At 41.7% G+C, this 24,875-nt stretch overlaps 2 protein-coding genes across 10 annotated transcripts in view; both read right to left on the reverse strand.

Annotated features, from left to right (window-relative positions):
- mus312 (mutagen-sensitive 312) overlaps positions 1 to 2,641 on the reverse strand; it is a 43,302-nt gene extending 40,661 nt beyond the window's left edge. For 2 of the 6 annotated variants that reach the window (XM_065430076.2, XM_065430070.2), the window contains exons 1-2: positions 2,371 to 2,641; positions 445 to 1,192 (exon numbers count right to left, since the gene is read on the reverse strand). In XM_065430076.2, the coding sequence (XP_065286148.2) occupies positions 445 to 650 (206 nt within the window). In that variant the 5' untranslated portion in view covers positions 651 to 1,192; positions 2,371 to 2,641. The other 4 variants (XM_065430072.2, XM_065430071.2, XM_065430073.2 and 1 more) reach the window with 4 other exon arrangements.
- A 686-nt stretch (positions 2,642 to 3,327) lies between these two features.
- Positions 3,328 to 24,875, reverse strand: part of dia (diaphanous related formin 1) — a 49,339-nt gene continuing 27,791 nt past the window's right edge. For all 4 annotated transcript variants that reach the window (XM_070535617.1, XM_070535618.1, XM_065430059.2 and 1 more), the window contains 9 exons: positions 22,835 to 23,031; positions 20,861 to 20,947; positions 20,613 to 20,765; positions 19,157 to 19,286; positions 17,115 to 17,236; positions 16,184 to 16,348; positions 14,246 to 14,381; positions 12,239 to 12,340; positions 3,328 to 6,777 (listed from right to left, as the gene is read on the reverse strand). In XM_070535617.1, the coding sequence (XP_070391718.1) occupies positions 6,674 to 6,777; positions 12,239 to 12,340; positions 14,246 to 14,381; positions 16,184 to 16,348; positions 17,115 to 17,236; positions 19,157 to 19,286; positions 20,613 to 20,765; positions 20,861 to 20,947; positions 22,835 to 23,031 (1,196 nt within the window). In that variant the 3' untranslated portion in view covers positions 3,328 to 6,673. The remainder of the gene's footprint in view (positions 6,778 to 12,238; positions 12,341 to 14,245; positions 14,382 to 16,183; positions 16,349 to 17,114; positions 17,237 to 19,156; positions 19,287 to 20,612; positions 20,766 to 20,860; positions 20,948 to 22,834; positions 23,032 to 24,875) is intronic.

Consider the following 24,875-nt stretch of genomic DNA (forward strand, 5'->3'; position numbering starts at 1 on the left):
CATGAAGCTACAAATGGAACCTATATGAATTTCTCAGGAAGAAAGCTTCGCAGTTTAAGAAAAATTTATCCTGGCCTCACGACTGAACCTGGGACCAAAGCATTTCAGGGGTGGTCGCTCCACCATTCGAACTAGAAGGCTAGCAGATAGCAGGGAGAGGCCAAATAGACAACACATAGACAAAGACACCAGTCAGGTGTACGACAATTTTCTTTTAGTGAAACTTACTGCATTTTGTGGATTCCCGCAGAAATGACTTTCAAAAAATGTGAACTGTCACTCATTGCTTTTATGAAAGAAGGCTATGTCAACCATACAAGCACTTTCTCCGAGGACAGACAGGTCACGCAGAAGCACACATGGCATTATGGCAGAATGACCTACCCAACGGCCCTGGCTTACAAAGATGCCGTGTGTTGTAGCTGTTAACTTCAAATAACTCACCTGTTCACATGAGCCAGCCGCTGGGCTTCGTCAAGAGACGTGATGTCCTTGCGGCACACAACACAGACACATGTCTCCGTAGATTTGGGAGGTTTGCTGAAGCGCTGGAGGCACTTTTCCACGTGAGCCTCCATAGCACCAGCCACACAGTCCCCACAAGCTGGGCACCTGACTTCAGGCCGTGACCGCACAGTACGCCCGTCCATGCTACAAGTTTGCTACTAGTTCTAGAGTCACAAGGCACCACTGGCTGTCCAGTGTTTCTCAGAAAGTATGAATTGCGAAGGTGGCTACGTGTTGCTGCTGCTGGCACACATGGCATGGCAGATGCACACATCAGGCCTTTTTGTAGCAGAGAAAAAGAGTCAAAATTGCCACCTTGTTCTGTAAAAACTATGTAATTATTCAAACAATAACTACGCATGCAAAAAAAGTGCTTGATCTGAAAGAGGTGGCTAGATGTAATTAATGCACAAGCTTCTTAATGCTTAAGAAGACAAAAAGGGGGGGGGGGGGACAGCCATGGTTTAACAAAAATCCTAACAAAACAGTACAAAAGTACGGTTGCACTGGCCTGCCCAATACACCAGTGGTGGCCACAAAATGTGCCTTGGGACACTAAATATTCTTGCCATCATCTTTTGGGAGGTGAAAGCCAACGGCATCCTCAAGTGATCTGGTAAATTTTGTTGAATTGAACTCCAAGGGCTTATAGGAAGGCTTTATGTATTGATGGGGTATTGCCAGGCTGAAAAAGAAAAAAAAAAGAACATTCAAGACAACCTAAAAAATATGTTAACAAATTACAGTAAGTGCATGAAATGAGGTAATAAACAACCCGGCTCTTCATTAAGTGAGCAATAACAAAAATACTGCTGGCTTCATGAAACAATACAAGGGCAGACAAACTTCTTTTCAAATTCTTAAATATGCATCGATCATGTTTCTTTCTGCAGCACACACGAGAAACAACACACAAGCCAAAAGCTGACAGTGTTCCTCAAGCAGCAATAGTTACAGGTAAATTGTTGAAATGCCACCCCAAGTACATACAACTCTGAAAGTACTTAGTGCGGCCGGCACTCGATAGAACGCCACTGTGCACTGACGCTGAACTAAGCAGCTCGCTTCGTTATCTGGCTGGTTTTGTGCTGTCTATGAGAGACGCACATAGCTAGCACAATAGAGGTCAATAGATCATATTTATGCAAATATGATTTAAAGACGGTGGTACCCTCGTAGATCATAGAAACCACAGGTAGCAGACTAGCGACACTACGTTGTAGTGACTAATCGCTACAGCGACAGTCACCGAACTGCGATCTTGGTTGCCTACAAGCGGCAGGCGAGTACTAGTATTGCATCCACAGGCAATACTAGTACTCGACCTCTAGGGAAACTTGCACGATTATGGCCACAGCATATGTGTCGCGTCTTTCTTGGAACGCAGCAGATTGGAAAATGGTTAAACTTGTTGTGTGTATGTTTTTTTTTCTAGTAGTCGCTTACTGCGAACTGCGCACCATAGTCAACATCCAGCATTATTTGTAGCGACGTTCGGTTTTCCCCTGAAGAACGTGATATGACACGAATACTCGCGTTTACCTGCAGGCCTACGGAAACCCCTCGAGTCTTAACACGCTAGTCAACAGTAAAGCGCACTGGGGCTTTGGCAAAGTGTCGATGGCAGCGCCAAAAAGGGGCGAGCTTCGTCGGTGCACATTTCACCACTATGATAAAGAGTTTTCGCTCCTTTGTTGGGACAAACTGTCCACAGTACCGACCCAGATGGCGACCTCCTGCTGCGTAGCCAATGTCCATCCATACGAAACGAACACGGATGGATGCACTAGGTCACAGAGGCGACTTTGCAATTCTAACACAACTGCCACTTGCGTTCATAGATTAACGAGTTGCGCTACTTACAACAATAAGCCGCCAACCACAACGGTGTAGGTGACCCCAAGAAGCGCCACTTTGACGCAAGTCGCGCCTGCGCGTGTGCCGCGCAGCTTCCTATATTTGCCTGCAGATTTGTACACAACATTCATATTGGCGATCCCTTTAGATTTTACGTTGTCGTCTATGACAGCACAATTCAGCCGCTCCAACGCTGTAATCAAATCCTGCTTTCGACTACCATGAAGTTCCCGACGTCGCCGATCGCAACATGACCAAAAACACGTGCGGAAGCGGAAACGCGTTATAGCAAATAGCGAGCGCTGCCCCACATCACACACGAGAGGGCGCCACCGAACCCGCAAATTCGCTTCCGCAACGTCAGTATGGAGGCTGCCTCCCTACACCTTCTACAGGAGGTTATAGCGTATAGCTTACTCGAAAACTTTGCAAGCATTCAAAAACTGCGGCACACCAAGATTATCTATTATTTGGCCTCCGAGTCGCATCTTTGCAGCATGTCAACTACATGCCTTAGGTGGCATGTACATAATGATTACACAGTTTGACAGGCATTGGTTTAACTTAGTTATAAGCAGTGCACACAGACACACACACACACACACACACACAAAAAAAGCACGGTCACAGAAGAAATAAGGATGCACATGCAGCACTTCCTGTGTGTCCTTATTTAAATCTTCCAAGGTGCTGCTTATAACTAAATCTTGAATTATGAACTAGCACATCAGTGCCTGTTAGGATAACTTGTGGCCGTTCTTCACACACTTGTGATCATACATTTATAATTAAGAAGTGCCGTAAGCATTTTAAAACCCAAGAAATCTCTGACAAAAGCTGCTGATATATCGCAAGAACTTCGCTGGAATTTCTTGTTTGGATGCACAATATAAGAGTGCATTACTTTCAAAATAAAACATGGAACAGAGGGTTAAACAGGCAGGAACACACACAGACATGAGCCACTTGATAAAAACAACAGATTCATTTTATTTGTACCGGCATGGTCCTGGCACTTAAATGAATCTAAGCTCTCTACCATGATGGACACAGCATATGCCAGCATTGAGCAATGTCCCCCTTCAAAGTACATATGTTGCAGAAAATGCAGCATCTGATGCCACCCTTCAGTAAAACAAGGCTTTCACTTGCGCTTGTAAAGCTCTAGTAGCAATGAAACAGAAGGGTCCACTGTGGCCTTACCAAGTGGACAGCAGTTGTACACGAAATGCAGTGAGTGGATGCACTATGCAACATCCAGTAAGATGTCAGCACACCAGATGAAAATGGAGCATGCACATGGTGAGATAAGAGCAATGAAAAAAATCAAACTTGTCGCCCACCATTGCTGAAGTAAGGTGATGCTCAGACTAAACTTGTGAAGGAGTCTAAGGGCTTGTGCCTTGTACTCTGTGCATTAGCATGATAACAAATTAAAAGCAACGAAGTGAACTTTGACATACTGGACGCTGCTATGCAACGGGTCATAGCTCAACAACTTGGTGCAGCGTGGATTGGGTGTAGACAATCTGCCATATACATGAATATGATGCAGGACACATCTTTCTGAAGGTCGTAACATTTGTGATCACCTATAAAAAATATCTTGTATATCACAACTAAACTTTCTTTGAGCATGGTGCACATTTCAGTTTGCAAGTAACAACATTCCCAGTAAAAACAATAATCTGAAATGGGTTGGGCAAACTGGAGCCTTCGCATGTCTTTACATGTTCATGCAAACTGTTTCATCTGTACACCACAGCACATGCATTCAGGATCACAGCATCTGGCAAGGTCTTGTCAATGACTTGCCTGTAAGCATGGTCCCACGGCAGCGTATAAACTGCGCTAAATCTTATAAACATTATTATCCACAACTTGCTCTATGTTACATGAAGAGAACCTTCATTGCGAGTAGTCACTTCTATGTCAGAGTAAGGCACTCTCACACCACAACCGTGCACCTAGCATAAATTTACATAATATTCTATGTACAAGCCTCTAACTTGCATAGGCAATCTTACACTCTTGTTACAGCAATCATTTACACCCACATGACATAGATGAAGTTTATGAGCAGCAAGACAAACAATTTTTTAAACAACTGCAAATTTCTCAACATACATCTCAGACCACATCAAGAAAAACCGGAAGTAATACATTTTACAAAAGTATTTTCAGCTGTTATATAGCCATAGTACAGCCAACTAGCAAGCCATGGTAGTAGCATAAAAGAAATCTACCATGCACCAACTTAACTTCACTGCCAAAAAGCTGGGTGAATTCCACAGCATGGACATGAATAAAAAGGCAAGCGAACCACAACTGCAAATTTTTTACTCATTAGTAGGACCAATCTGTGTTTAAAAATGACCTTTTACAGAAAGGAGGCCATTTTCATATCACAACTCAATACCAAAGTTAGCATGGTTGAAAGGTTGAAAGCAGCATTAAAAAAATTTAGACAGAGGGGCAGAGAAATAGGCAAGACAAGCACTGCTTTCAAAACAAGTGCTGTCCATGTCTCTGCCTCTTTGCCTGTTTCTTTAGAGCTGCTTTCAACATTCCAACCATTAATATGTACTAACTCACCCAATGTTTGGATGCTTCTGAGCGCTAAAGTGAACCAAAGCTAGCATTATACGACAATGCAGCAATGTCACACACATAGCCATGACAGAGAATAAGAATGGCTCATGCTAATGCAAACAAACCAATGCATCCTTGTTTACAAAAGTGAAAGGCAGTAGCTTTATAAAAGCAGATGGCACCAACACCTCGCAGGATATAGCCTGCACGGGACACAATTCCTTCCCAAGGCCACCCTCTTTGCATGGTTTTTAGGCTTTTAAATCTTTTTAGTGCTCAGAGCCTAATGGAAAAATCCAGAAGATCATGAAGTGAACAAATATTAATAGCCTCATAGCAGGAGAAAATTTGTTGCTGTCTTCTTGCGATGTAGCCTGTGCCTGGGGATTGACATTCCAGAGAGCGCAGCTGGGGTTACGCATTCCAGTTAACAAATTAGTAGCCTGAAAATGCAATGAGACTGCAATAATGGGAGTTGCAGGACATTAACGCTTAGCTTTCATAATGATGATTTGGCCTTACTTGTGCAATATTGCATACAGCTTATCATGCTGAAGAAAACATTAGCTTAATTTTACTGCGGTACCACGAGATCGACGGTAATTTCACAAAGCAACGATGCAGGTGGTAAGGAGCACCACTCTATTTTACTCCTCTTTTTTGTTCTATTATCTTGAGTTTGTTATCTTGAGTTTGATAGCAAACTGCAGAACATGGCACTAGCCACCAGTAATAGATGTGGCTACCATGGAAATCTAATGCCGGGTTGGTAAAACTATGTAGAAAGCTCTTATGACAGAGAAATGGCCATATTTCAAACGAGTTCAGGCCCCTACTTTCTTAAAAAGTAATTGTGCCCTCCCGACGATAGAAAATGCCCCCAAAGTTAATCATTATGAACAAGACACTAAGTCAATGTTAACACGTCTTTCTCCTACAATATCTGCATCTTTGTATTTCTGTTAGGCATATTTTAGTGCCCATTCAGTGATAGATTCACAAACTCCCATTGTGATTTTTCTCCATGAGCTCAATATGCTTGACATCGCCCTCATTTTGTTCTCCCGACAACATGCACAAACCAGCACTGCTAAATCTCTGTTGGCTATCTTAGAATGTTCACCGCAAGAGCAGACCTCACCATCTATAGTAGAATAACTTACCAAATAGGATTAGTGAGCAGGCCTTCTTTTCCAAGCTCTATATAATATCAGTAATGCCAGCTATGAATGCAAACTCATAAACTCTTGTGATAAAACTTAATTATATTCTTCTGAACCTATACTGGATGAAAAATAATGTAAATGATTAGACTCATGATACTGTACTCTATTACAAAGCATATTCCAACATGACACATCTTGTAAATCAGAAAAAAAAAAGAGTGAGTACTTTCAGGGTTTCTGCTTTTCTTTTTTTTTTTGTTCTCGAATTTTAAACATAAATCTATCAGCATGAAGCAACAAAAGAAATGTTTCTTACACAACTGAAGAAGAAAAAAGTACAACACTAGCAATGCAAAAAGAGAGGCAAGTAAAGAATGTTATCCCCTGCAGAGCCGATTGCATTGTGCGTCACTCCAGGCACAAGTAGCAGCTTCCTGGGGAACCTTTGCCGTCAGCGCATTCACGTCATGTAAAGTCATATGAAACAGAAAACACGGGTAAAAACAACTCTTAAAGATGGCCACCAGAAGTCAGGAGCAAAGCAGTTGGTGTCAGCTCTGCTGCGCTATTGTCCGGCATTCAAGATAGTTGGTGTCCCCAAACACGGCCGCTCCACCTCGGGAACGGCTCCTCGTCAGCTGGCCTTTGTTCGACGCTGCGAAAAAAAAGAACAAGAAACACCGGCACTCTGTAGTCAGGTGAATATGTTTCTAAAAAAGAAAAAAAAATTGTTATATGGGAAAACAAAATATCTAAGTCGTTGACTTATAGAGGGCTTTTTCTGGGTCTTGCACACAAATAAACAAATAGTAAAATCATATCAAATCAAATGTGTCATGATGCAGCACAGTAGTTTCATCCGTGTGCACTATATACAGATGGGAAGTAACCATCACTCGGCTTCCTCCAGGGCAGGTAACTTAAGCCTTTCAGTAGTAGTTCTAATACGTGTACTCTTGTTTCATACTTGGCAGGTAAGGCTGCAGAAGCTTTGCAAGTAGTGTGGTCACAAATGGCTCACTTTGTGCGTTTTGTAGTGCAGTTGATTTTTATTAGCACTACTTCATATATTATATTATATCATCATTAAGTCATGGACATAAGGTTCCATCAAATTACATTTCATTTTTATGCCCTTTTCCAACATACAGCCTACTATGTTTTGTCCACAGAAACATGTCAATCCACATTTTTGTCATTATCAAATACCAGCAAAGAAAAAAAAGGACGAATGCAAAAGAGACATACACATTGCTGCGTATCTCTCTTCAACATTTGTCCTTTGTTTTTTACACGCTAGTATTTGACTTATGAATAACCAACTAGCCCGAATTTCAGCTCCACTCTTACGGTGGTAAATAGGTTCAGATCTGCGACGCCTTCCATGTACTAAATACATGCCATTTTGCGACATAAAAGTATGAGACAATGTTACATCTAATTATATTATGCATACCTGCTGTATTTTTCAGTCTATAACATGCACCTTTGTATAAGTTGCACTCCCCAATTTTTCACAAGTTTCAAAGAAAAATATGTGGTATATAAGTCTGCTCAGTGTGTAAGGCCTACCTACTTTAACTCATTCGGAATGTTGAGACACGATTATGCACCCTTGTACACTCGTTGCAAAATGTGCACTCACCAATTTTAAGGCACTAAATTTCTGTAAACAAAATTTTTTTACAAGCCGCAAATTCCAGTAGAAAAAGACTTCCACCAACGCTATTCATTGGCGCAGAAAACCAACTGTTATTGCACTTCATTCGAAGCCATCAAAGGCCTTGTCTTGTGACACAGTCAAAAAGTTCAGCTACTCCAGTCCGCAGCATTGCTGGTTCACCATCGTCAGCCTCTGATTAACATATACGAAAGGTTGTAGGCATGTTGCTGGCATTGCTTCTGCAGTGCGGTGTGCTTGGGGGAACATAGAAACGGCCACATTGGCCATGCCAGCATGCATCCGTGGTTTTATGCGTGTCTAAGCCACACCATTGTATAAGATGCACCGAGAAAATTTTTTTAGAAAGAAATGTGACTCATGATCCAGAAAATACTGTATACATTTCTTTTTTTATATGCAGAGCACTATTTCTTTGTCTCAGATGCTAGTAGTGAGAGAAGACCGTTTAGCCTTTGCAGGATTGCCTGCTACATGAAACAGAGTATGTATAAGGCGGTTTTGACATGCCAGTTGATAGCACAGTGTTAATGCTTAGTGTTATCAAATAAATTCGGTCTCAGCAACCTTCCATCCTTTGTGCATAATAAATGATGGTGCCATTCATCTATACCTAGCAGTGGCATGCGAAGGCTGGAAGGTGGCCAGCAAGGTAGAAGCAAGTGCTCAGCTGCTGAGGAGACAGCGGCAAGTGTAGACCAGCAGTAGCATGAGCTGAAAGCTTGCCGCTACTGGTCTGTAGGTCCGACTTCCAGTCAAAAGCAAATCTTTCTGGCCAACCAAAACTCGTCGACGCACTAAGAGAGAGCAATTGACCTGTGTCTGCGAAAGACCAGGTTGTTGCTCTTCGCCATCACTTACAGATGAAGAACACGTGGTTACTACTTTGAACAAACTGTGCTGTTTGCAATCTCACTTCTGACAATCCAAGCAGAAAAGAAATTAAAGAGGACAACTTCATTCCATTATTCCTTTCAAGAATGTCACATTGCAAACACTGTCTTTTCCGGAAGGAACTCTCTAGAAGCAACAGTGCAACGGATTCGTGGGTATATCATATGCTTGCATTTACTCTTGGCGCTAGAAAGTTTGAAGGGTGAAGACAACAGTTGGCTTTCTTTTTACAACTTTGCATGGCAGTGGTGTGTTGTACTGCATCCATGCCCACTCGTGACGTGTGAATACTGATAGAAATGCTCGAGTGTCTGTTGATTCAAATTGGTCCAAATCATCCAAACAGGGTGCATAATGGGGTGCATAACAGGGTGCAAGTGGTGCTGCACGGATAACTGCCCAAGAACCAGAATGCCTCTGCCCTAGCTTCCGTGAGTGCAAGCGGTGCCACCAATGTGCTGCATGGAGAACTCGACATTAAGCGTGCCACCGTAGGCTGTACTGATTTGCTCTGAAGCTCACTGGAGACATGCCTTGAAAGCACGGCAATCCTAGCGTGGCTGAAAGTGAGCGAGTTTCCTCGTGGCTTCAGGAATCCATGGACTGCAAGTGGGAGTGACTGATGCATTGACTCCAAGCACTGGTCCTCCCTTTCATGCAGTGTGTCTCCCATTAATTTTTCATGTTCCTTTTGATGCGAAAACATTAAACACGAAAGGGTAAATCCGGGATTGTCGGTGCGACCACACGATGATAAAAAAAAGCCTACAAACCCTTGACTTTTGGTGGGAGTCAAACACACGGCCTTTGGTGTTAATTAACATGGTGTTAATTAAGGCACAGTTAAATAAAACAGAGTTAGGTCACTCGAACCCATGACCTTTGGTGTTAATTCAGGTAGAGTTAATTAAGGCACAGTTAATTAAGCAAGAGCTACATATTCATTTAAATATAGGTCGACCTTTTTTTTTTTTTTCAGAAATGTTACCCATAATTAGCTATCGACCTATATTCGTGAACAAAGAATCTCGACCTGCATTTGGGATCAAAGTTGGAAAAAGTACTGAGATAATAGAGTTACATTGTGGAACAGGGCCACCAACGGAGCGGCGAGAGCCAAGGCTGCCAACCAAAACACCCTGGCATACATGTCAATACCATACATCATACCATACCACACATGAAAACACAAATAAAGAAAACGTACATTTGCGGTAGTTAAAAATTCAACAAAAGCTGTAGCGCAATTAATAAGTCACAACAAAGTGTCTGACATACTTGTTTATTGGTTGCTTGGTTGTTTCTCTCTGCGTCACCATTTTGCGATCATTTCTATGTGACGGTTCTCATTTGCTATTGCGCGGTTGTGTGACGATGCCACTAAACCGCTGAGCTGAACCGCTGACTTCAAGTGTCAAGTGGTACTTTTTGCAGAGGACTCCAACAACTGTGCCACTCAGCGCAAGTTCGACATGAATGAAAAGCTGATTAGGGGTTGGAGGAAACAGCGGAACCACATTTTAAATGTAACGGGCGGCAGCGTGCTTTTTGTGGCCCAGCAACAGGGAGGCATGTCATTTTCGAGAAAGAACTGAGGCTTCATGTGGAAGAGGAGCCTGCAAAGGGTCTTCAGGTGTCCTGTGAGGACATTCAGATGAAAGCCCGGCATTTGGCGCAATGACATCGGATCTGCCAGTCAATGTTCAAAGCGAGTCGGGGCTGGGTCCAAAAGTTCAGGTGGCGCAACGAGCTCTCCCTCCGTCATAGAATGTCCACCTGTCAGCGTTTGCCAGCATAATACGAGGAATGGCTGGCGAAGTTCCAGCGCTATGTTCTCAAGCTCCGTCATTAGAAGGATTACTTTCTCGGCCACATCGGGAACGCCGACCAAACACCGGTCTACTTTGACATACCCAGCCACATGACAGTCACAACGAAAGGAGCAAAGGACATGTGCCTGTTGACGACAGGCCATGAGCATACATGATTCACTGTTATGGAAGGAAGCTGCCGCCGTACATTGTGTTTTGCCGGAAAACCATCCCAAAGAATGAACAGTGTCCCAAGAAGGTCGTTATCTGCACGAATAAAAAATGATTCATGAATGAGGCGATGGTTAAAGGATGGTTCGAAATGGTTTGGATGAAGTGACCTGGAGCAGACTTGGACCTTCCACACATGCTCGTCTTGCACTCGTTCAGAGGCCACATATTCCCAGCCGTCAAAGAGCCCCTACAGAAGGCAAACATGGACCTGGCTGTCATACCTGGTGGAATGACATCTCAACTGCAACATTGGATGTCACCGTCAACAAGCCTTTCAAGGACCCTGTTGCCAAGTCCTATAGAGAATGGCTCGCGAAGAACAATGCCGCCATGACACCGACGGGACGCCCCAAGAAGGCTCCTCTCAGCGAATTCATGTCGTGGGTCAAGGATGCACGGGAGGACCTGCCAGTGCAACTTATCAACACTGGCTTCAAGAAATGCTGCATTTTAAACATACTCAATGGTGCCAATGACGTCATTTGGGATGCCAAGGATGCCTACAAAGCATCCGATGAGGACAATTTTTCTGACAGTTCTGATGAGGATGTGGCTTGTGGCAGCGACTAGCAAGTGGCTGAGCCGAGCTAACTGTAAATAAAGGTATGTCATGTTCCAAGTGTTTCGTTTGTCAAAAGATATGGGTTGACCTATATTCGACTAATTTCTTTTTTTATTTCTCGAAAGCACAACATATAGGGGTCAACCTATATTTGTGCTTGACCTATTTTCGAGTAATTACAGCAATTAAGGCCCTTGAATCCACTACTTTTGTTGAGTGTTGAACTCTCGACCTTTGGTGGGAGCCGAACCCACGACTTTGCATTGTGGTATAATATCTAAGCATTGCGCGATGGTTGCAATGCTTTTGCATTCGTCCACGTAGAGATAACCAAGTTCCCCTTAACTTTTTTTCTCTTCTATGTGCCGTGGTTTACTCTTTAATATTTTTTTTTATTATTCCTTTCTTTTCTTCATTTTTTTTCCCCTCATTCCCTTGATTTCCGAGACTTTGTAATTGCCCGATTCAAAGGGAACAGCCACATCAGCACCACTGAATCTTCGTCGTGGTCAGACTGAAGCAGACGGAAGGGGGAGGGGGCTGCTGTGCACCCACTTCAGTCGCGCTTCCGTGCATAGGAACTTTACGTGCACCCCATTTTACAGCAACTGCGTTTTGTTTGTTGTAACATTATGGAACTTTTGAAAACGTTCATTCTATATGGACGCAGCTTAAATAGGCAGGGTGAAAAAAACCACAAATGGTGTGAAATGTGGTCATTATAACTGATGGATTGTTATATCTGGGTTTATTATAAGTGGGTTCAAGTGTATTCAGTACATGCTGGTAGTATTTGCGAGAAACATTCCACATTTACTTCAACATATTCACGCATAAATAATTTGTTGTTTCTGTGTTAATTATATCAAATTTGACCGTAACACCCTCCTTCTTCCACCCAGCTCATTTAGGTCGACACTCAGACATCACTCACCATTCGCACCCCTGGGTGGTCGTCGTCTCTGCTTATGTGAAAAGGCAGAGCCCGTTTTTAGTGCTTCTAAGAGGCTGTCCATCACACCTTCTTGATCTTGACCTGCAGCAACAATGGCAACTGTTACGGCACATGACTAACAAATTCCATTTTTATGTGCACTTTGTTAATAATGTTACTTGTGCATAGTTATGCTTTAAGAGCACCCTTCACATTACACTCACTACCACAGTATAAGTTCATTACAGTAAACTTCCGTTAGTTCAACTCCGGTTAACTAGACTTTCCAATTAATTTGATCCCAACCGATGGATGGAACCGTGCATGTCTATGGGCCCATACTTGTGTCATGCCTCACCATGCCTCAACCCCATGGTGACCCTAATAGTTACTCTTTTAGTGGCAGCGTCTGTCTCAGCGGAGCTTAGGAGACAATGAATGCGCTGAAAACACATCATCTCCAGTCAAAAACGCCTATTTTCGGTCTTCCCTAGGAATATTGTCAAACAATAGTCATATCCCACAATGTCCGACTACAATACTGACCCGATTCGAATGTGCAAAATGTTTTTTTTCCCCCGAGATAACTGGGTCAGAAATTGCCTGCACAGTGCCATCGGACCTAAAATTAAAACCACCGTCCCAGCATGCATATGCTTTACCACATAACACCAGTGTATTTTGGCGAAGCTGACTTTAAGAAACCAGCCTCCATTGTGCAACACATAGTAGACCGTTGCCAATATTATTGCTAAAAGATCAGGTGCGCATTAGACTTCTACTTTGTTCAGAAGCTGTAATGTCATTTAAGCATTTCTACTTCGGACACAAAGAAAATGGGCGCATGTTCGATTCAGGGGCATGTAAGATTCAGGCAAACATTGCCAAATGCATCAGCGGTTTGCTTTGGTGTTTTTTCAGCATCTTGTTGGATTCAACCTGCCAGATAATTCAATAAATTTTGTTGGTCCAATCCGGATCGAAGTAACGGAAATTGACTGTATAGCAAAGTGGTTTGTGTGCTAAAAATCAGTATATCAAGTAATTCGACAAATTAACTGTGCATAATGAACTTTTACGAACATTTATGATGAGTTCGTTGCACATGGTAAACTAAGCTATGCGTGACAGTGCTTAACACCCCATGGCCACCTGATTCATGTACCAGCACGTGTAAGTAATGCAGCTACCCGATGCGATCTACAGCTTGCAATCGGGTTGTGCATCGTATCACACCCTACCAATTTATGTGCTAAAACACGCTTGGAAAGTATATGCGAGATGTCCTTATTTGACAAACCACATAAGGATATCTCGCATGTGTCTTTAACCTGTCTGCTTTAACAGGAAGCTTTAGCTCAGGTGCTCCTATCTAAATACATGTAAAAGGAAAATTCGTTTTTCTTGGCAACCACCGCATCAAATTTGGCAAGGTCTATTGCATTTAAAAGAAAAACTTAAAATCGAGTGACTGTCGGTTTCGAATTTTCGATTTAGGTCATCAACTTGTTATTAGACATTGGCAAAAATCGAAAATTAAAAAAAAAAGAAAACGAAACTATCAAGTTTAGAACTCTGTAACTCAGCAATGCAAAGCTATATCACAATTCAGTGAATTGCATCTAATAGTACATCTAAAGCAGGCAAAACTGATGTGTTAGACATGAATCTAAAGAAAATGTAGTAATGTGAAAACACAGCTTTTGCAGAACCCTCGTACACAATGTAACAAATTCACGTAAGATATAAAATGACATATGGCACAATTTCCTTATTCTTTATTTTTTTCCATCTCCATCAGCATTCTTTTTTTAAGTAGTAAGTTTCATTATTTGTAATGCCTCAGCGCGTAAATAAGTGAAGTGGAGCAGCAGGAACCATTTAACCCTGCCCCCGATCCCTCAGCCAAATCTAACCTAGCCTACAGATGTTTGATGAATGGCCAGCGACATAAATAAAGTGGGAGTGGGATTGACAATAAAAGGAAAGGATGAGCTGAGGAATTACCAGAGCTGATGTCGACCAACTGCTTCTTCTTGGCCATCCTCTCCTGCTTTTCTTTGTCAGCCTTTTCACGTGCCTCCTTGTCACGCTGCCGCTTCTCTTCCAGCTCTCGCACCCGGACGTTCTCCGCATGCGCCGCCTGGAACATTTGTTGTAGAATGGCAATGTCACACACTTCCACTGAGCTCAGTGATTACAACACATAACCAACATTTCTTCAAAAGCTTTTTCTTTTTGCTCCACATTAGTTTTTCCTCTTTATTATCAACATTCACTATTTTTACCATGATTGCACTCAATTTAAGATGTAAGTTGCTCTGTAGCACTGCTGCAGCACCTGAATTATAAACATATTTTCCCAACTCAACAGCCATAGAGTCTATCATGTACACAATTGTCAAAGTGGTCTGGAAGTTAGTGCTAAAAGTAAAGCACGATCACCATAAGTAACGTGCATGTGGAGAAGTTACAATGTTGCTAAGCTTTCAGAAATGCAAGAACTGTTTTGCAGAGTTCCAGGGAGAGGTACGGAATCAATCCAGCATAGTGTTTACATGTGCTGCCCACAACAAATCTTTTACGTTCCTCTGAAAAAATCTTAAGTATTTCATTCAAAAGTATTTTATTAGCTTTTCTCACTATTTCTTTCAATACAGTCGAAACCCGCGATAACTAAATCCCGCTACAAAGAAATTCTCGCTACAACTAAACGTTTTCGTATCCCCGGCGAACGCCCATAGGATTCAATGCATTTCGTACCTCTTGGCAACGAAATGTCGCTGTACTGCAATCCCGCATCAACAAAATTTGCCGGAACGTTACTCCACATATTACCTACTTCCGTAAAGCTAGCAGGCTTCAAAATGTGCTCGAATGCGATTTTTTTTCACTAAAATTGCGTAAAATACCACCAAATTACACTAGTGTGGTTGCCGCCATTTTTGCTCACAAAAAACAACCAAGCGCCGGAAGCGATCAGTGCGCTGGAAATCCGTCATGGCCACTATCTTGTTTGTTGATCACCCGCTTGAAGCGGCACGCATGTTGCTACCGACATGTGATGACAGTTTTTGCACGCCTACTAGGCGAGATAGATTGTTGTTTGAAACGCACATTCAGTTTGTGTTCCCCGCAGCTGACGACTCGGCGAGGCCTATAGGCCAATCGCGTGAGGTGAAACTACACATAAACTGAACGCATGTTTTGAAGAACAATCGCTGATTGCGGCAGTGCACTGCATAATGTGCGCCTCGGTGAGAAAAATGGAGAAAAACAAGGAAATCCACGTCCCATCAACATAGAATATTTTGTGGCGCTTGAGATAGCGGTCGCAGCATATGGAGTGTCACGCATCGGGCCACGATTTAGTGATTGTTCGGGAATGCGCGCCCCTTCCTTCAAGAATGCTGGTTTTGGGACCACCCGACAGGCATTGCGTGTGGATTTGGCAGATTGGCTTAGGACGTAGATTTGCGCAACATCTACGTCCTAAGAAGGGGGGGGGGGGGCGGGATTCAAAGAAAGAAAGAAAGAAAGAAAGAAAGGAAAAGAACAGCTCAAAGAGAATTTTGCAATGACCTAGAAAAGAGTGAGAAAGTTTGGGAACCACAGCTTTATACAACACCTTTGCTGAAAGCACACAGCCTTGTGTTGCTAAAGCTGTCACATGGCCACTTACTAGGGCTCAGCAGAAGTTTTGGCTATGAGAAGGAATATTCACCTAATTCACTAGAGCATTAGAGGGTCTCTGACACAGGGCTCTGCAACAACCATTGTGAATGGTGCACTGTTGTTGAAACGTTCAACAAATATTGCACACGCTAATGCAAAATCAATATACTTGTGTTATTACTGTGAGGGAAATGCAATGAATTTGAAATGTGACCACCGGTGAACACTGCTGAGGAGTGCCAGAGAAACACGACAGAAAGGAAGGCTTACCGAGAATTGCTCTTTGAAGGATTTGACGTCGGTGAAGAATTCATCTAGCGTGTATTTTTTGGACTCAAAGACGTAGAACTCTGCCAAGTCCTCATACAGCTTCTTCATCTTCGCAAACATGCCCGACAGCAGCTCATGCTCCTGCGAGGCCTGGTCATAAAAGCCCTGATTTTTTCATTGTAAAGGAACAAGCTAGTCTTTAGACTTCTTCGAGAAAGTATTCACTTCTCTCAAAATTACACAGAAACCAAGGTGTTTATTGGGGGCATCAAAATATTCTCGATACAACAAATTGATAATTACGGTCAACTCGCTTTCTCTGCTTACAAATTTAAATTGGCACAGCATACTTAAGTTTTAAGTTTATTAAACACCCAGACCGCGCTTAGCTCTTCCTAGTCCAATGATTCTTGTAGGAAATGTAATGTTTTGCAAGCGATATCCTACATTGAGAAAAAAAAAGAAAATTATTTTCACAAATGTGAGTGTCATCAATGCTAACTACATAATTTGTCGACTTTGTGCTGTAGATAAATATGTCTCTCTCTGAAATTTCACAAATGCCCAGGCGTCGCATCACGCATTACGCCTGCACACACTATTTTTTTTAGCTTGCTGCCTATCCTTGGTGGCACAAGCACGTTCTTCAAATAATCCGTGGCCACATTTCACACCAATATGATTGTGAATTAAGAAGTCTAATAACCACACATTTCTTACCACACACTGGGTTTTTGGCAGTTCACGAGAAAACAAAATTTTCATTTCATTACCAAAAACTCCAGATTAAATACTTATTTTCTTTATTTTTCCCTGGCTTTTGTCATTTAGAAGCACGATATAAAATTTTCACATTATGAAAAGAAAAGACCAGAAAGTTAAAAGAATGCATATATGCAACATGAAGCAGTACCACACACACAAAGGATACGCTCAGGACTTCAGCAAACCGGTCATTGGGACCCTGGGACTTGAATGTCTTGAGGTCAGTGCCCAACTGGGCAACACACTTCTTCATCTGCCCAAGGTTTTTCTCCAGTTGTTCCGGAGAAACTGCAAAAATGCAAGATATAGACACTCGTTACAGAGAGGCTGTTTGCAAGTACCGGTCGCTTCAAACCATATAGAATGAGGGTATGTACAAGTGAATGAGACATAATTTTGTCCTGACTGTCAATGTAATGAAATAGAGAAGCTTGTGCACTATGCCTCTAAATTCAGTACATATAACAAAGTCATATTACGTTGCAATTCTAATTTGAGGAGGTCTTCACACATCGTACATTCACTTTGGCAGCCTCTGTGAAGAACATGCAAGAAAGCATGGAGAAAAAAATGGGCTGCGTTTGTTTTTTCCGACCCCCAAATTTTATTAATATTTGTGTCAAGCATGTTCTATTTATGCTCATGGGGATGTTTGGAGACATGCTAGTGACGTGTGCACTAGCCTCTGTGTGCTGACAAAAAGCAACTAAATTTTCTGGCCAATGTAGTTGAGATCATGGTCCGAGTTAACCACAGTGAATGAAACAGGGGTGCGCTTTTGCATAAGAGTCAGTTAGCTGCCAAACAGCTACATGGACGAGAAGAAGCATCACTCGAAATTAATTTTATTCTAAGCAATTTCACTTTTATAGGAAACGTGCCAGAGTAGACAAATGCATTCATGCACCACAATCAGGCCACGGAGAAGAAATTGAAAAAAAAAAAGAAAAGGCATGCCTATTCAAACATACAATCAAAGAATTGCATTCAGAATTGCAAAGAATTGCAGAGCCACAGATGTATCACAGATACAAATATAGTGTTGCTTTCTGATGTAGCACCCATCCATTAATTCTTGTGCCAAAGCATCTTTGCTTCTGCAAGTAAGCGAAATTTCGTCACCATGCTGACCGCACAGGGCACATACAGCCTAGTATGCTTTTTTTTTTGCACAGGAACAGCTTCTGCTGTACCCAAATGTGTGGGCACAAGACATCCAATTTCCGTGAAGGAAGAAAAGAAAACAGTAAGTACTCTGTGCCTGTTAGCTACTTTCTTCAGGTCGTGAGCCACTTGGTGCATATAAGGGACAACTTGCGGCATTTTTTTACCCCAGCGGCTTGGCTTTCTGCTTGCCCTTCAATTGTTTAAGAAGGGTTTCAGCCACTGCAACCATGACAGAGCAAAGATGCCCGGATGAACGTAGTCGTGCAGCCCGATTAATAAAACTTTCCTGCATCTTGTCCAAACAATACCTCGCTAATGCCGCCTCAAGACACATGGGGGTTATTGCCCTCTTAAGAAGTTTAGTGTGCATTGAGTCGAATGGCAAAAGCTGCTTGCATGAGCATGGACAGTATGCAGAAAAGAAGCAACTAGCCCAACAACAGGTAGTGGTATATTACATATCAACTAGTGCTTCGCTCGTGACTACACAAAATGACAGTCAAAAAACCTGAATTATGCAACACTGGCGCAAATGCAAATTCGGATAGCCATTTTAAACATGCACATTCCTGGCAAAGCAAATAAAGTATATGAACATTTACTGCTATGAATATATATGGCATCACTCGCATTTCCCAAACATTATAGGAAACGTTATTTAATAAAGTATGATTTAAACGAGGTTCAAGGTTTGTTAAACCAAAGTTTGTTGTATACATTACTTAGATGTGGTTGAACTGAAATAGTGAAGAATTTTATGAGCTAAAAATGGCCCATCACCTCGTGCACTTCACGTGAGGAACCTATGAAAATGCCCAGTGTAAAGCAGGAAAAAGAAAGGAAAAAAAAAAAACCAACAAAGTTCTTCAATGTTGTGCTACACCTTGGCTAAATATCTAGGACAAAAAAAGGTGGCGTGGCAGGGAGCATGGTTCACAGAGGGCTAAGCATCTTCTTTTTTTTTTCCATGGTACAAAAAGCCCATGAAAGTACCATTGCCTTGAAAGTCTTTAACCTGTACCAATTCAGAACTGAACTTACCCCGTGCTGCTTTCTCTGTATAGCTGAGCTCATCACCAAAGGATAAAATGTCTGGAAACTTCTTCTCTATCGTCTCCGCCAGGAAGTGGAGCAAGGTTGACTTCTGGTCATGCGATTTTGTTCCTGAAAGCTGAACAGCGTGACACACGATGAGTTTTGAGCAGCCCTTAAATGTCCCATAACTTGTTTGCATTTCTGCAGTGCAAAGCCACTCGTACAGTGACTGCTGATGGGACCCTATTTAACATTGTCTCAACCAACAAGCACAAGTTTGTATGCAACACACTCCAGAGTTGCGTGTGTGCTTGTGCGTGCATACGCGTGCATTTATGATACACCCTCTTGTGCATGTATATCTCCCTCATACTGTTCGAAAGAAGGCACAGCCCACAGTACACTCTTATAATATGTGTGCAGCTTAACACCTTCTTGTCTGCACCTATTCCCATCAAAAGCTCACTTTCGATGGTTGTAAGTTAATATCTTGCCGCTTTTCGAGCACTCTCAGACAGCTAGTGCCAATAATTGGGTTATTTAGCAAGTATTTAGGCAGTTTCGGTATTCAGTTTTCTTTTTCTGCCGCTTGCGGATTTTTACAGTCCCTTCACAAAAGGGGCGTAGTCGGTACGATGAGCGCTCGCAGGTTCCAAGATGGTGTCAGCTGTGTGCGTCACTCATGCACAGAAACATCGAATTTTTACCGATTCCAACGCATTTGTGTGCGAGTTTTTGGACTTTGAAAGCAGCACTGATGCGGAAGACAACTTCGGTTTCTCACATTTCACAAAGGAGTTTCGCTTTCTTCGCAGAACCATTTCAAAGCTGCCATGTGCTCAAATAAAGATATCCTGCATGTTTTAAAGGTCCCAGTTCTTATCTGCAGGGTGTTAACATCCTTCCATCAGGATCTTTTGCCAGTGGCCACGCAGGGAGTCAAGTTTCACGGGGAAAGATGGCCGATAGTCGGCCTCAGCATAACGCTAGGGCTAATTACTAGAGTGAACATATTTTTTTATATCTCAAGAAACCTTTTTACACAGAAGGACAATATTTGCTGGAACATTGCACAGGTACTTTGCAATGAAACGTATTTTCTGAAATTTTTTAAGGTATTTCTGTGTGAAGCAATAATGACGTTTTTACATAACTTTTTATTTCTTTCTATAAAATATTTGTTTAAATATTTTCTTTTTCAAATATTATTCAATAAATATCTTGTTTGGGACTAGTACTGCCAGAAGGAGAATTTCTTCCCTTTCAATCTGATTCTTTATACTTTAGTATCAAGCATTCTCTGTGATATAGAAAAAAAAGCATTTAAGAGACTACCCAAAAAAACCGCTGCTTTTCCTGCAGGCTAAAAAGTGTTAAAGTCCTACCATATAGAAAATTGTCATGGCATGAAAGTTATATAACACAGCAAGATGGGAAGAGTGGCTGTGAATGGTTGCAATACCTTGGGCAAGAAGCTGATGTCAAAGCCGATGGCTTGTGCGTTTCTGGAACCAGTGTTCATATAATTTCCAAGCAGTAGGACAAGCTGCAAAACTTTTGCAAATTTCTGGCTTGACTTGATCTCCTCACAGGCTTCAGTGGCCGCCACAATACCCTGGGCGAAAAAAGGAAGAGAATCATGCACACAGGTACGCACTGCAGCATGCAGAATGCTGCTCAAAGTTTATGCTCCATGCAAGATGTACTTACGGGCTTGATGTCCTGCACCATTTCTGCAAATCGGAGCTTGAAGCTGATAGACTGAAGCCTCGAGTGAATCCTCTTGATACTCCCAATCTGAAATCACAGAAACACAGCCATGTAACTTCAAGGTTAACACAAATGTTAGGAAATAATGACTCAATTAAGAGAGCGGAAAGTGCCCATAAAGTGATATAGTTACTAATACAGCGATCAAAAGGAAGTAGGAAATCGCTTTTGATTGAAGGAGGCAATAATGTGGCGCTTCCGTGTGCGACGGAGTGAAAGGGCAACAAATGTAGGCACAGGACATTATGATAATTGGAGGGACCTGAACCAAGAATATCCAGCTGCTGCAAGCAATGCTTTACTGATTGCCTGTGGTAATCGATGTTACCGCTCCTTCTGTATTTCTGAACAATGAACAGCTCCACAGGTTTTTCAGATCTCAATGAAATTTGTAGCCCACATGCTACTAGACATTTAGGTCCACTGTTCCCAACAGATGCTCAAGAACAGATACAGTCGACTTCCATTAATTTGAACCTGGCGGAACCGATGAATTTGATCGATTTATCCGACAGGCCGAATTAAGCACGATGCAGAAAAAAAAAAGAAAAAAGCGAAAACCCACTGCTGTATCATTTGGCAGTATTTGCAAGATTCTAACATGCCCCCGAATCAAATGCACGCCCCCTTTCCATAAGTCCGTAGTAGAACACTAACATAGAAATGACTCCTAAACAAAGAAAAAATCTAATGTGCACCCTCTTTTTACCAAGAAAAACGGGCAAGGGTTTAATATGTGTTGCACAATAGCGGCCAGTCTCCTAAAGTCAGCTTCGCAACCTGAGGTATTTTTTTAAAGCCAGCTTCACCGCAATACAGATATGCTGTGTGGTAAAGCATACAAACGCCATGAGCATGGTTTTGATTTCGTATTCAATTATACCGCGCAGGCAATCTTCGTCCCAATTTTCTGGGGGGAAAAATCTACAAGTTAGAATCAGGTAATTATTGTAATCAGACATTGTGAGCTACCATTACTTCAGGAAAATCTTCCTAAGGTAGGCCAAAAATATGCCTTTTTGACAGGAGATTACACATATTCAACGCACTTACTGTCCCCTGAGCACTACCAAGACATGCTGCTACTAAAGGGTTTGCAGCTGGAGTCACCATAGGGGTCGGGAGCATGTGCGTTGACTGGTCATGTTCGAATTATCCGGCGAAGGGCAATTTTAGGATTTAAATAATGATAATTTGGACCCATGGGCGCCAGCCGACATCTTTGGTTGGGATCGAATTAATCGAAAAAAATCTAATTAAACGGAGTCAATTTAACGAAAGTCTACTGTATTATCAAAGAACTGATTAAAAATTGAAACTAAGAAGACCTTATAGTCTTGTTTACAGGTGTTTTCTTTCTCCCTCTCTCTTTCTTTTTTTGCAATGAGGTTGTGCCAAACGAATGCTTTTTCTTCACAGTTATCACACCTTGGGGAAAAGTAAGAAACAATACCAATCACAGTAACAAGATACAGAAATAGTTAAGCAAGCATACAAAAGCTACATCACGTAAAGCCTTTAAGTGACGACAGTCGAGACAAGAAAGCGGCGATTCCAGGAATATGACGGAGGTGAGAGAAGACCATCACACTTTTCCTTATGGTCTTTTCTTGTGCTTTTGCAATGGATCATTTCACACTCTAATGCAAGAAGGGCTACTTTATTAACATGCCTTTACAACTGAAATGTCTGCCTGACAGATTTTTTTCTTCTAGAAAGTGTCATCATGCCATGCTAAAATATGTCAGCCATTTAACCAGTGACCTTTGTTCTGCTAGCTAGATGCACTTAATTTGCACCACGCTAGAAATGTCAGAACTTCTGGAATCCTCAGTTTCACACCAAGAGAAAGAGACGGTCTCACTAACATTTAACGCCTCAAAATGGCACCACCATGAAACAATTTTCTCTCACCGTGATAGCGAACTGCTCCGCTTCAGCCAAATCGCTAAGGTTGTCTTTGAGCTCACACAGCTTCTTGAGCTGGTCAGCCTCTGGCAAGTACTTGATGAGCTGCTGCAACATGGCTTCCGTCAGGTGCTCCTCGTTCACTTCAAGGATGTAGTCACGTATCGTGGCTGCTGACATCTTTAGTGAGCCTTGCAGTATCACTGAAAGCACAGTGCAATGAGAAAGAATTAAATTACAGATAACTGCTGTGCTTATGCTAAGACTTAGACACAAAAGAATACATCTTAAAGAAACAAAACAGGAAGCAGCAAATATGATTTCATGCTACCAGCTCAAGGCTTCCATACTGTAAATGTGTTAAAGCAATGTCTCTACCTACGTAATAGCAATGTGGTAGCATAACCAACGCATAATCAGCACTTACCCACACACTGTCGGAATGTCTAAACTTGATCTCGTGAGCATGGCTTCATGTTAGCAAAATAGTGCGAGAAATGGAGCAGGAAATCAAACAATATGCAGAACACTAAACAGTTCATACACGCATTAGTACAATGCCTGATGTTATTTTTCTTCCCCCATTTTGATGGGCACATCACCTTAAGTGGCAGTACTAAAGCTCAGAACCACTTCTCTACTCTTGTGTGCACGCCTCACCTCTTTTTTTTGCAGTACTAAAGCGCTGCCTAAAAAAACATTCTGCAAGGATTCTTTAAGGAGGCTGCAAACAGCTTGACAATAAGAAATTCCCAAAAGTGTACCTGTTAAAGTGCAGGGAGCAGACAAAAGTGACATCCTACAATTTTTGTTAAGGTATTATAATACTTCAGCAAAACTCACGAAGTGCTGTAGCAATTTCATGTAAAATATCTGAATTTGGAAATTTTAGCAGACATAGCCAACAGAATCTCAGATATCAATTTTTTTTTTTTTAACTGAACCTCGGCAGTTCAGAAAGAGCCTAGAAAGTTTATCAGGATGAGCCTTTACATACTTTTGAACACAATGTAGTTATTTCTAGCCACTAACTAGTGAACAATACAGTTAATAATGTTTCTTAATATCTTTATTTTATATATTGAATTACCTATATATCGAACTTTTTTGTGATCCCCTTCAGATTTGATATATCCGGGTCCGACTGTGCAAAGAAGACACTGCTGAAATCTATAATGCTGCAGTGAGCCAATGCGGGAACTTGAAAGTGAGTGGCCATCGCCATTCAGGTTTCATTTTTGCATCTTTTCTGGCTTACGAAGGCTTTGCGCACTGTAGCCATGTAGCCTTATCACAATTTTATAAGTGCAATGTACCAATAAAGTTCAACTTAAATTTTCACTTTAATGTATCTTTTGCATTTGCAATTACAAGTCAAAGAAACTTGCACTCCTTGTCTATTTTGACGTATTCGATTCGAATACAGTAGAACCTCATTACAAAAATATTGCAACCAAAACAAAAAATTACTTCGCTATATCTGATAATTCATTGTATCAGTGTTCATTATATCAAGGTTCAACTGTACGTGCAATGCCATACAGTATGCAATTACTGATAAAAGCAATAAGAATTTTATATATTAATTACCATAAGTTGAGATGATCTAATAACCAGAGAGCAATAAGGCAACAATTAAGGTAACTGAATAATGCGGAACAAAGTTGTAGAATTAAAAACTCACAAGAGCGAAATTCAAACACTTTACAAAATCAATTGTAAAAATATTCTTTACAGAAACAGACAGCAATGTACATAGCAGAACCAGAGGCACCACTCCTCTTAACTTTAACAAGTCATCAAGACTAACATCATAAGAATTTTAAAGAATGAAAACCACTTGGTGCATGAAAAAGATTGTTTATATCAATTCCACACATTAACATACACAAATAGCGCAAGACGATGAGCAAAACGAGAACAGGGTAAAAGCGGGAGCCAATGTCTTGACAAGTCCACTTGACAAAACATTGGTACCCGATTTTACCTTGTTCTCGTTTTGCTCATCATCTTGAATTTCCATCTCCCGCCTTCCCCGTGTTTTCCA

This window comes from Dermacentor albipictus, chromosome 3, assembly GCF_038994185.2.
Source record: "Dermacentor albipictus isolate Rhodes 1998 colony chromosome 3, USDA_Dalb.pri_finalv2, whole genome shotgun sequence".
NCBI lineage: Eukaryota > Metazoa > Arthropoda > Arachnida > Ixodida > Ixodidae > Dermacentor > Dermacentor albipictus.